Here is a 12,260-nt window from a genome sequence, read left to right as displayed (position 1 = left end):
CTCACTAAGAATTTTTTTTCCTTTTTTCCAGTGCAAGATATGGTAAAACCAATGATGTCATTCAAAAGTACATCTTGTCCTGCAAAATACAAGCCTTTACATGACTGTATTGACAGAAAAATAAAAACGTCATGACTCTGGGAAAAGGGGAGCAAAAAACGGAAACTCAAAAATGGAAAAACCCAAGGTCGCAAAAGGGGTTAAGGACAAGCTCAGCACTGCTTATGTCAATGCATGGCAAACTTAATTCACTAAACCACCAGAGAACGAAGAAAACTATTGAGTAATTCCCCCATGTATTGAGGAAATAGAGTTTTAAAAAGAGGTTATCCAAATATGTGCCTAATGTTTGACATTTTTATTTCCTAGCTTTCCACTTATTTCCCCCATTATATTTTAATTCTGCTCTCAAGGAAAAAATGTTGACACCTTTTGAAAACATAACTATGAATCTTAATTACTGTCAGATATATTTGGGTAGTTATCTTGAGTAGGTGTATGCAAATCATTAAATGCATGAAGTCAATTATTTAATGTTCAGATATAGCCTACCTCCATTTTTAAGCTACAAGTTTTAGACAATTTTCACAGACTGTTCTCACCTGGGTTTTTTTTCTGGCACATCTTGAACAGGAATATTAAGACAACAAAAACAACTGCAGAAAGTACACAACCTACTCCGATAATAATTCCTGCAAGAAAAAAATGGTAAAGGTTATTTTATACTAAATTCCAAGCAAATATAACGGCCTTTGACATAACTCGTAATGCATGTTTTGTCTATGAAGTGTACTTGTACTGTATTTTATGTTTAATATGGATCTTGGTAAAGTATAACTTTTGGAATCTACCGTATTGGTTGGACTATAAGACACACCCCAAATTTTCAGAATGAAAATAGTGAAAAAATTGTAAAATGTAACGTGTCAAATGGAAGTCTGTCTTATAGTCCGAATTCAGCTTACTGGCAGGGTGCGGCGGTGGTGATGGAGCATAGTCACAGGACGTGTTCGGAGATGCGACTCTGTGGTTTTATGCTGCGAGTACCATACCAGGGAGGTAGAAGGCGGAGCTCGGTGGTGGGGGCTCCGCCGACATTTTTTGAAAGCCTGGAACCCTCGCACTGTCATGGTTTCAATGCTGTGGATCCCGGGAAAATTGCAATGGATGAGGCGTATGCGCAGATTTCATTCTCGGGAGACTAGATCTCAGTGCATAGAAATCATGGAAGTGCGGGGGTTCCGGGCTTTCACAAAAAGTTTGTGTAGACCCTGCTCCACCGAGCACTGCTGAATACCCCCTCCTAACATTCTGGGGCTCGCAACATTGCCCCTCAGCATCATACCTCCAAAAACACTCTCCACCAAGCCTAGGGTCTGCAGCTTTATCTGCAGTATTGCCCAACTCCTGCCATCACCGCCCTGTTGGTAAGCTACACTCGGTCTGTAAGAAACACCCCCATTTTCCCCCAAATTAGTCTGAAAAAGTGGTACTAAAAAGGTCATTCATTTCCAATAAAGATCAAAAAACTTTAGGCAGCCATGCTTTTATTGTTTTAGCCTGCATGGCTGCTCATGTCGTGTCGTAATCAGCAGAATACTGACTACTATTGACAATATAAAGGAGGTTTGTGTCTGGTGTGTCCCTTAAATTATGATCTCCCCACTCCTGTTTTTATTATGATGTTATGAGCAATTTAGGGATAAGATGAAAAATTCTAATAAATCTTGAGTGAACACGTGAATAGTCAACAACTGTATAAGGTGTATGTGTATCCTTAACCCCTTGACAACAGGGCCAATTTCATTTTTGTGTGTGTGTTTTTTTCCTCCCTTTCTTTCTAGAGCCATAACTATGTTAGTTTTCTGTCCAAATAGTCATAGGAGGGCTTGTTTTTTGTGGGACAAGTTGAGCTGTTGAATGACACCATTCATTTTACCACATGGTATACTGGAAAATGGAAAAAAATTTCCAAATAGGGAGAAATTGTGAAAAAACACAACTCTTGCATTTGTTTGGGGGGGAATTGCTTTTATGGTGTACATTTTGTGGTAAAAATTACCTTACAGTATGATTCTGCTAATCAGTATGATTACTGCGATAATAAACATATCTAATATTTTTTGGTATTTTAGACGTGAAAAAAGAAATCATAAATTTGCAAAAAAAAACAACACATTTTTGGGTTGTGTCACCATCTTCCGAGACTCCTTTTTATTTTCAAAACATTTTCAGTTTTCAGTCAATGTTTTTATTGATACCATTTTGGGATAGATATGAAGTTTTAATAGCTTGTTACAGCATTTATTGTGGAACTGCAGAGACCATAAAAAACTAATTTTGCCAATCTTTAATTTTCTTCATTAACGTTTCCCAATTGGGTTAATTATTTTTATATTTTGATAGATGGGGCTTTTCTGAATGCTGTGTGCGTGTTTTAAAAAATTTGTTCTTACTTTATTTTTAATGGGAGAAAATGAGGTAGATTTGAAGTTTTATTTTTTTATTCTCATGTTGTTTAAAACAATTTTTTCACTTTTCATTGTTAAACCTGAAGGTTTGATTGTCTGATCTCTTTTGCTATATACAGGAATGTAATAGCATTGCTGTATATAGCAGAAATCATGGTCTCCTTTGAAGCCTGGCCACAAGCAGTGCTTAAATGGAGCTACGTAAGGAAAGCACAGATGTCTTCAACAGACCCCCACCTGTCATAGCAACCCATCGGCAACTAGTGATAATGTCTCGGGTGCACTGTTGGGCGCATGGAATGATGCCCAAACATGTCCGCACATGTTATATACCACTCTCAGATATTGACAGTGGCAATTAACAGGTTAACAATTGCAGGCAGAGCTTTGCTGCACTCGCAATTGTTATAGGAAGGTCCTGGCTGTAACACACAACCAACACCTGCCACATATGGGGCTGGCTCACGTCTTGAGCCCACTCCATACACCAGTTTCCAGCTTGCACCATACATATCTTTCTGGGTATTTCAGAAGGTACATAAAGGACTTTGCATAAGTTGTTGAGAGGGATAGCAGGGGATCCCAAGAGTCAGCCGATCCAGTGTGGGCCAAGGCAAGAAGAGGCCTTCCAGGCACTGAAACTTGGATTAACTAGTGCTCCCATCAGCCTACCCAGACTTCTCACAACCATTTGTGTTATACAGGGTGGGCCATGTATATGGATACACCTAAATACAATGGGAATGGTTGGTGATATCAACTTCCTGTTTGTGGCACATTAGTATATGGGAGGGGCAAAACTATTCAAGATGGGTGGTGAACATGGTGGCCATTTTGAAGTTGGCCATTTTGGATTCAACTTTATTTTTTTCAATGGGAAGAGGGTCTTGTGACATATCAAACTTACTGAGAATTTCACAAGAAAAACAAAGGTGTGCTTGATTTTATCATAACTTTATTCTTTCATGAGTTATTTACAAGTTTATCTTTGTTTACAGCCATTGACATGTCGCACAGGTTAACACTTGAGGAGTGGATAGAAATTGTGATGATGTCTGGTGAGCGCAGTACCCGGCCATTGCAGCAGATTTCAATGCAAGACATCCTATGCATGAAAACTGTCATTTTATTTGGGTGTATCCACATAGAGTGCATTGCAAAAGTATTTGGCCCCCTGGAACTTTTCAACCTTTTCCCGCATATCATGCTTCAAACATAAAGATATCAAATGTAAATTTTTGGTGAAGAATCAACAAGTGGGACACAAATGTGAAGTTGAACGAAATTTATTGGTTATTTTAAATTTTTGTGGAAATTCAAAAACTGAAAAGTGGGGCGTGCAATATTATTCGGCCCCTTTAATTTAATACTTTGTTGCGCCACCTTTTGCTGCAATTACAGCTGCAAGTCGCTTTGGATATGTCTATATCAGTTTTGTACATTGAGAGACTGAAATTCTTGCCCATTCTTCCTCGGCAAACAGCTCGAGCTCAGTAAGGTTTGATGGAGATCATTTGTGAACTGCAGTTTTCAGCTCTTTCCACAGATTCTCGATTGGATTCAGGTCTGGATTTTGACTTGGCCATTCTAACACCTGCATACGTTTATTTGTGAACCATTCCATTGTAGATTTTGCATTATGTTTGGGATCATTGTCTCGTTGGAAGTCAAATCTCCGTCCCAGTCTCAGGTCTTTTGCAGACTCCAACAGGTTTTCTTTAAGAATGGTCCTGTATTTGGCTCCATCCATCTTCCCATCAATTTTACCCATCTTCCCTGTACATGCTGAAGAAAAGCAGGCCCAAACCATGATGCTGCCACCAACATGTTTGACAGTGGGGATGGTGTGTTCAGGGTGATGAGCTGTGTTGCCTTTGCGCCAAACATATCGTTTGGCATTGTTGCCAAAAAGTTCGATTTTGGTTTCCTCTGACCAGAGCAACTTCGTCTACATATTTGGTGTGTCTCTCAGGTGGATTGTTGCAAACTTTAAATGACACTTTTTATGGATATCTTTGAGAAATGGCTTTCTTCTTGCCACTCTTCCATAAAGGCCAGATTTGTGCAGTGTACGACTGATTGTTGTCCTATGGACAGACTGTCCCACCTAGGCTGTAGATCTCTGCAGTTCATCCAGAGTGGTCATGGGCCTCTTGGCTGCATCTCTGATCAGTCTTCCCCTTGCTTGAGATAAAAGTTTAGAGGGACAGCCGGGTCTTGGTAGATTTGCAGTGGCATGATACTCCTTCCATTTCAATATGATCGCTTGCACAGTGCTCCTTGGGATGTTTAAAGTTTTGGAAAAATCATTTTGTATCCAAATCCGGCTTTAAACTTCTCCACAACAGTATCACAGACCTGCCTGTTGTGTTCCTTGGTCTTCATGATGCTCTCTGTGCATCAAACAGAGCCCTGAGATTATCACAGAGCAGGTGCATTTATACGGAGACTTGATTACACACAGGTGGATTATATTTATCATCATTAGTCATTTAGGACAACATCGGATCATTCAGAGATCCACAATGAATTTCTGGAGTGAGTTTGCTGCACTGAAAATAAAGGGGCAAAATAATATTGCACACCCCACTTTTCAGTTTTTGAATTTCCACAAAAATTTAAAATAATCAATAAATTTCGTTCAACTTCACAATTGTGTCCCACTTGTTGCTGATTCTTCACCAAAAATTTACATCTGGTATCTTTATGTTTGAAGCATAATATGTGGGAAAAGGTTGAAAAGCTCCAGGGGGCCAAATACTTTCACAAGGCACTGTAAATGGCCCACCCAAAAAAGTTTGCCTCATCACTGAACATAATGCTCTGTCTAAACTGAGGGTCCTGTTCCAATTTTTGTTTTGCCCATTCTGCAAATTCAGCACACCGATATGGGTTACCAACCATTCCCATTTTATTTAGGTGTATCCATATAAATGGCCTACCCTGTACATTGACAAGAGCTGTGTTGGCCCAGGTCAAGGAAGGTCCAGAATGAGTGATTGCCTATTTTAGTCAATCCCTGCAGGATGCAGAGAGAAATCCTGAGAATTACAGCTTGTTCAAACTCGAATTGTTAGCCTTGGTATGTAGAATCATAGAATCGTAGAGTTGGAAGGGACCTCCTGGGCCATCTGGTCTAACCCCCTCAAGGCAGGATTCACTAAATCATCCCAGACAGATGTCTGTCCAGCCTCTGTTTGAAGACTTCTATTGAAGGAGAACTCACCACCTCTCGTGGCAGCCTGTTCCACTCATTGATCTCTCTGTCAAAAAGTTTTTTCTAATATCTAATCTGTCTCCTCCCATTCAGTTTCATCCCATTGCTTCTAGTCTTTCCTTGTGCAAATGAGAATAAAGATGATCCTTCTACAATGTGACAGCCCTTGAGATATTTGTAGACAGCTATTAAGTCTCCTCTCAGTCCTCTCTTCTGCAAGCTAAACATTCCCAAATCCTGCAACCTTTTCTCATAAGACAGGGTTTGCAGACCGGTCACCATTCTGGTCGCTCTTTTCTGAACTTGCTCCAGTTTGTTGATGTCTTTTTTAAAATGTGGCACCCAAAACTGAACACAGTATTTCAGATGAGGTCTGACCAAAGAGGAGTAGAGGGCAATAATGACTTCATGTGATCTAGACTGTATGCTTCTGCTAATACATTCTAGAATTGCATTTGCCTTTTTTGCTGCTGCATAACAGTGTGACTCATATTCAGTCTGTGATCTATTAGTATACCCAAGTCTTTTTCACATGTGCTGTTACTTAGCCCTATTCCTCCCATTCTGTATATGCTTTTTTCATTTTTATTGACCAGAAGTGGTACTTTGCATTTTTCCCTGTTAAAAATCATTCTGTTAGTTGCTGCCCACTGCTCCAGTTTATTTATATCTTTTTTAATCCTTTCTCTCTCTTCTCTAGTATTAACTATCCCTCCCATCCATTCTTCCAACTGGATGTGCAGCCATTTATGAGCACTCTTTGGGTCTGATCACTAAGCCAGTTATGAATCCACCTAACAGTTGCCTTGCCCATTCCATACTTAGCCATTTTTTCAAGAAGGATTGTGTGAGATACTTTGTCAAATGCTTTGCTGAAGTCAAGATATACTATATCTACTGCATTTCCCTGATCCACCCAATCAGTGATTCTGTCATAGAAGGAAATTAAGTTAGTCTGAAATGACTTATTAGTTACAAACCCGTGCTCACTCTGTTTAATCACTTCATTCTTATCCAGGTGCTTACATACATGTTGTTTAATAATTTGTTCAAAGATCATTTACTGGTATAGAAGTCAGACTCACAGGCCTATAGTTGCCTGGGTCCACGTTCTTCCCCTTTTTAAAGATAGGAACAACATTTGCTTTTCTCCAGTCTTCTGGGAGTTCTACTGTTCTCCATGAATTTTCAAAGATTATGGAGAGGGGTTCAAAAATTTCTTCTGCTATCTCCTTCAGTACTCTGGGGTGTAATTCATCTGGACCTGGAGACTTGAATTCATTTAGGTTAGCTAAGTGTTTCCTCACTATCTTTCTGTTTATAGATATCCTGGATTCTTCTATTCCCTTAATAGGACAGGGACAAACAGTTGATGTTACATTTCCTTTCTGAGAGAAAACAGATGCAAAATAGGAATTTAAACGTTCGGCCTTCTCAACATCCTGTCTTACCATTTCATCATTTTCATCCTGTAACAATCCTATAGCATCTTTGACTTTTCTTTTAGTTTTGACATATCCCCAAAATCCTTTATTGCTTTTGATGTCTCTTGCAAACCTCAATTCATTGTCAGCTTTAGTAATCTGATTTGTGCCCTGCAAGTTCTTCAGACAGCATTATATTCTTCTTTAGATATGCCTCCCTCTTTCCATTTTATAAACATTTCTTTCTTCCTTTTTAGCATGTGCTTAAGTTCTGTGTTCATCCATCCTGGTTTCCTTAAATGCTTCCTATTCTTCCCTCTTTTCGGAATTGTTAACAATTGTGCTTTGAGAATTTCATTTTTCAAGATTTCCCATATTTCCTGGACATTTTTGTCCTTAAGGATATCCAGCCATTCGATCCCTCCAATTCTCTTTCTGAGTCCCTTAAAATCTGCCTTTCTGAAATCTAAGCTTGACGTCTAAGTCTTCACAGGTCTTCCTCCTCTAGTTATCCAAAATTCTAAAATAGCATGGTCGCTATCTCCTAGAGTCCCAGTCACTTTTACCTCCTCAATCATTTCCTCCCTGTTTATAAGGATTAGATCCAAGGTAGCAGTTCCCCTTGATTTCTCCCCTACCTTTTGGAAGATAAAGTTGTCAGCAAGAGAGGATAAGAATTTCCTTGACCTGTTAGTTTTGCCTGAGAGAGATTCCCAACAAATGTCAAGATAGTTGAAATCTCCCATGACAACTATGTCGTGTTTTTTGGAGAACTTGGCCATTTGATGCATAAAGAGTTCATCCATATCTTCAGCTTGCACAGGCGGCCTGACTGAGAAATTTGCAGAGTACTTGTTGGAGTCTGAAGTTCATGTGCGAACTGACAAAAACCTGCTAGCTCTTCTAAAAATGTTAAACCAGGAACACTGGAAAAATGGTGGTTCAATCTCAAAAATGACCCCTAAGTGACCGTTCAGGATGTGAATAAAGATTTGGAGGGGGTCAAACCCCAGACTTCAGACATTTTGCATCAGCTCTAGAGGCTTCTCAAGAGTAGGGGGGAGCACCAGAGTGGATACGACTTCAAATTTCAGACCCAAAGCTATCAAAGCTCAGGAAGTGAGTGACCCTAGGCCTGAAGCCCAAAAGTAAAGAGGGGGTGACCTTGTCTATTGGTGCCTTACAATCACTAAGACAAATGGAACAACAGTATATGAAGAATAGCCAGTTATATAAGTGGATGTAGTTACCAAGAAAATTCAGAACTACATGACAAGTATTTATTCCGGGGGGATTGCATCCAGCGTGGCGAAAGAAGCCCATGGGAGGGGCACCCACTTCGCAACTGAGAGAAGCTTTCAATGGTTACAGCAGCTCATATACTAGAAACAACTATGTCGAGTAATAGATTTGCCAGAAGTGCCATCAGTGTAAATTGACTAAACCCCCTGCAGCGAGCACCTACCCAGGTGATAAGGTGAGCTGCTAGGAGTGTTCATGGTGGTACTTCATGATTGGCCTTCCAACAACGGTTGTAAAGTACTGCCTGGTAATGATGGATCATTTCATGAAGTTCACAGTTGTGACCTTGACAAGGGATCAGACAACCGAGTCCGTGGCTCAAGCCATCTATCATGACTTCATCCAGTTATACGGGTTCCCAAAGAGAATTCACTCCAACCAGGGCTTCCAAGGGAGAGTCATTGATGAACTACAAAGACTATAAAAGATTGAGAAGTCCCAAACAATGCCCTATCACCCTCAGTTAAATGAAACCTGGGAACGTTTCAACAGAACGTTGCTGCAGACGTTGAGGACTTTGGAAGATGATTGGAAGATGAAGTGACCTGAATTTATAGTGTGAGTATACAAAAATCAGCCTCATTCCAAGATAGGGTATACTCCTTACACATTGCTGTTTGGTCATAATGGCCATGAAATCATTGCGCCGAAACTTGACCCTGAAGAAGTTTGCACAAGAATGAATACTTCCATTTGGGTGCGAGAACAGCGACATCAGGTACAGACATTGAGGAGTCTGGTAGGGCAGAGATTCCAGAAGATGAGCTACCCTGACGTGAGGCAAATACAGGGCAGGAGATGCTATTGCAACCAGGGGATTGAGTACTGGTAAAAGCAAAGACTAGAGCCCTAGGGACAAGTTGGATTACAGATGGAAGGCAACTCCCCATCGGGAGAGTGCACACCAAAAATCCAGTGTGTGATGTCCAATCTGAGGGAAAACACGACGAACCAGGAAGAGTGCTACACTGCAACATACTCCGTCACTGTGTATCTGATGGAGATAGTGACTAAACCACTGAAAGAGCAGAGTGATTCTGCACCAAAAGGTTTGTGGATGATGAAGATGAAGGATGGGTAGTACCTGCAGTGCCAAGGGAAGTAACTTTACCACCTGAAACTAGCTCTCTGGATAGACCAAGGACTGCACTCACAGGAGAAATGATCCAAGAAGGGTCTCACAGAACTGAGCAAGCCAGCTCTCATGCTCCATCTACAAAGTACGCAGAGGATGACTTTATCTGCCAGTGAATATTGCAGGAGACACAGGAGTGTGTTTGGATACAAGCCATGTAATCCATGTCTGCGATATGTGGTTTACAACCTAGGAGGTGCCATGATGCAACCGTCCAGGCTTAAAACCACAGGAGAATGAGGTGTTGCGAACGCAGCCTCGGTGACTAGCGGTAACTTTACATTTAGGGTTTGCCCACCACTACTTTTATTGGCTAACTATGCTCATCACTTCATCAGGCATAGTATACTTGTTGAAATATAGTATAAGTATAGTATCAGGGATACTATGCATCATGAAGAGACCTTGAAAGCTTGCTAATTGTTACTATGTTTTAATTTTGACATTAAAGGGAACCTGTTAGCAGGACTGTGATGAGTAACCTACAGACAGTGTCAGGTTGGTGTCGTTACACTGATTAAAATGATACCTGGGTTGATGAAATCTGTGGTGTTTGTTTAATCTTAATTTTCAGTTTTGAGTTAATAATATGCTCGGGCTTTGGGGCAGTCCTGTGGGGGGGGTCTTCATGTGGTGCTCTGCTTATGTATTCATACTGATTGATTCTGACAGGTCACTGATCCCTCAGTAATAAAAATAAACTAGACACTCAACTTAAACGCTGAATCTTCCTCCAGGCATGTGCACACATCCAGGTCCCCTGACTTATTTACCATTGGGATTTTTCCTCTTTAACACCCCATACTCTTGTGAAAGTGACCATACAGAGATGTGCCTCACTAAATATCCACAAGATTCCCATGAATCCCTGACACTCCTGTATAGTTTGTAATTGATAATTCCAAATGTGGCCGAAACGTTTTGCCTTGACTAAATTAAAAAGTCAAAAAATTCATCTTTAAGTTGAGTGCCTAGTTTATTTTTATTACTTCATGGTGTGGGATCCTACTATGGCACCATCCTTATTAGTGCGCACGGTTCTCTACTAGTACTGATCCCTCAGTGACCTGTCCAGTAGTTTACATCCTGAATATTAAATATATTTTTTTTAAAAATCCCCTTCTGCAGGCCTGCGCCTGCGCTGCACCATGATTGCATCCATAATGTGCATTTAATTATTGGTTTTAATGGTATCCATAAAGTTATAAAAAAAAAAAAGAGTTTGAAAATGGCGCCGGCTGCACCTGTAGCAGTGGCAGCTATCGGTGATCCAAGATGGTGCTGCCAGATACTGTGCAGGTGCTGGTGGCACCATCTTGTAATAGAAAAAAATTATCTCCACTAAAGTGGTGCTGGCCATGCCTGCGCACTATCTGACACCATTTTCAAACTGATTTTTTTAATGAATTTATGGATACCATCAAAAACAAAAGTTAAATGCACATTATGGATGCGGTCATGGTGCAGCACAGGTGCAGGCGCCAGCGCCTCCCTGCAGAAGGGGATTTTTTAAAAATATATGTAATATTCATTATGTAAACTAGGGGCAGGTCACTAAAGTATCAGTGACCTGTCAGAAGCCATACTGATGAGTACGTAATCAGAACACCACATGAAACCCCCCCCCACAGGCCACCCCGGAGCACCAGCATATCAATAACTCAAAACTGAAAATAAAGATTAAACAACAACCACAAGACGGATTTCATAAACCAAGGTAACATTGTAATCAGTATAACGGCACCAACTTGACACTGTCTGTAGGTTACGCCGCAAAGTCCTGGTGACAGATTTCGTTTAAAAGGTGTCAACCACTGAGGACTTTCAAATTGTAATATTTTTTCTACCCATAATTCAGTTTCTACTTCAATAAATTGTGCCTACTGCAGTTTTACTAAATTGAATGTAGATGACCATTAGGTTTATATGGTGATCTAAGTTCAGTTCAGTAGAACTGTTGGTGTTTTAGATGTCACAGCTATAACAGAAATGCCAAAAAGCAGTCATATGATGATGATGTGAAAATAATAGTGATGAGCGAGTATACTCGTTGCTTGGGTTTTACCGAGCATGCTCAGGTGTCCTCCGAGTATTTTGGCATGCTCGGAGATTTAGTTTAGCTAGACAGCCTGAATACATGTGGGGATTCCCTAACAAACAGGCAAACCCCACATGTAATCAGGCTGTCTAGCAGTCGCAAATCATGCAGCTGCGTAAAAAAACCTAAATCTTCGATCATGACAAAATACTCGGAGGACACCCAAGCAACGAGTATACTCGCTCATCACCAGAAACTAACATTGTAATGCAAAGAAAACAGTGGAAAGCTATACAGTAATCACTTTATGGATGAAAATATTTACCTTTTTTGCTATTTGATGGTGGTGGTGCATCACCTTCCTGATCTTTTCTATCATCTTGTTTTGTACCTTATTAAGAATGCGAAAGTAAAAAATATTACTTTTTGAAAGAATCGGTAACCTTTTATAAACAATGGAAGCAAAATAGACTGAAAAGGGTGGCTATAACATAATGCTAATCAATAGACATCCACAGAGCATGCTGCAATAAACCTGCTTTAGAGGCAACCCTTTGAATCAGTATGAGCATTCAGTGTTTGGCCTAATTATTTACTGCTGTGTTGCAGTCAGCTGGCAATATTGGAGTTATTGGTGAGTGCAGCCCAAAATTTACAATTGCAGTTTGTTTAA

At 40.3% G+C, this 12,260-nt stretch overlaps 1 protein-coding gene across 2 annotated transcripts in view; it reads right to left on the bottom strand.

The window, feature by feature from the left end:
• The window catches only part of EMCN (endomucin), a 263,020-nt gene that overhangs the window by 24,924 nt on the left and 225,836 nt on the right, over positions 1–12,260 (bottom strand). For both annotated transcript variants that reach the window (XM_073589333.1, XM_073589341.1), the window contains 2 exons: positions 11,913–11,978; positions 603–692 (listed from right to left, as the gene is read on the bottom strand). In XM_073589333.1, the coding sequence (XP_073445434.1) occupies positions 603–692; positions 11,913–11,978 (156 nt within the window). The remainder of the gene's footprint in view (positions 1–602; positions 693–11,912; positions 11,979–12,260) is intronic.

Source organism: Dendrobates tinctorius, unplaced genomic scaffold (genome assembly GCF_039654945.1).
Source record: "Dendrobates tinctorius isolate UK_male_01 unplaced genomic scaffold, ASM3965494v1 ptg000011l, whole genome shotgun sequence".
NCBI classification, from domain to species: Eukaryota; Metazoa; Chordata; class Amphibia; order Anura; family Dendrobatidae; genus Dendrobates; species Dendrobates tinctorius.
This window is presented reverse-complemented; position numbering and strand designations above follow the sequence as displayed.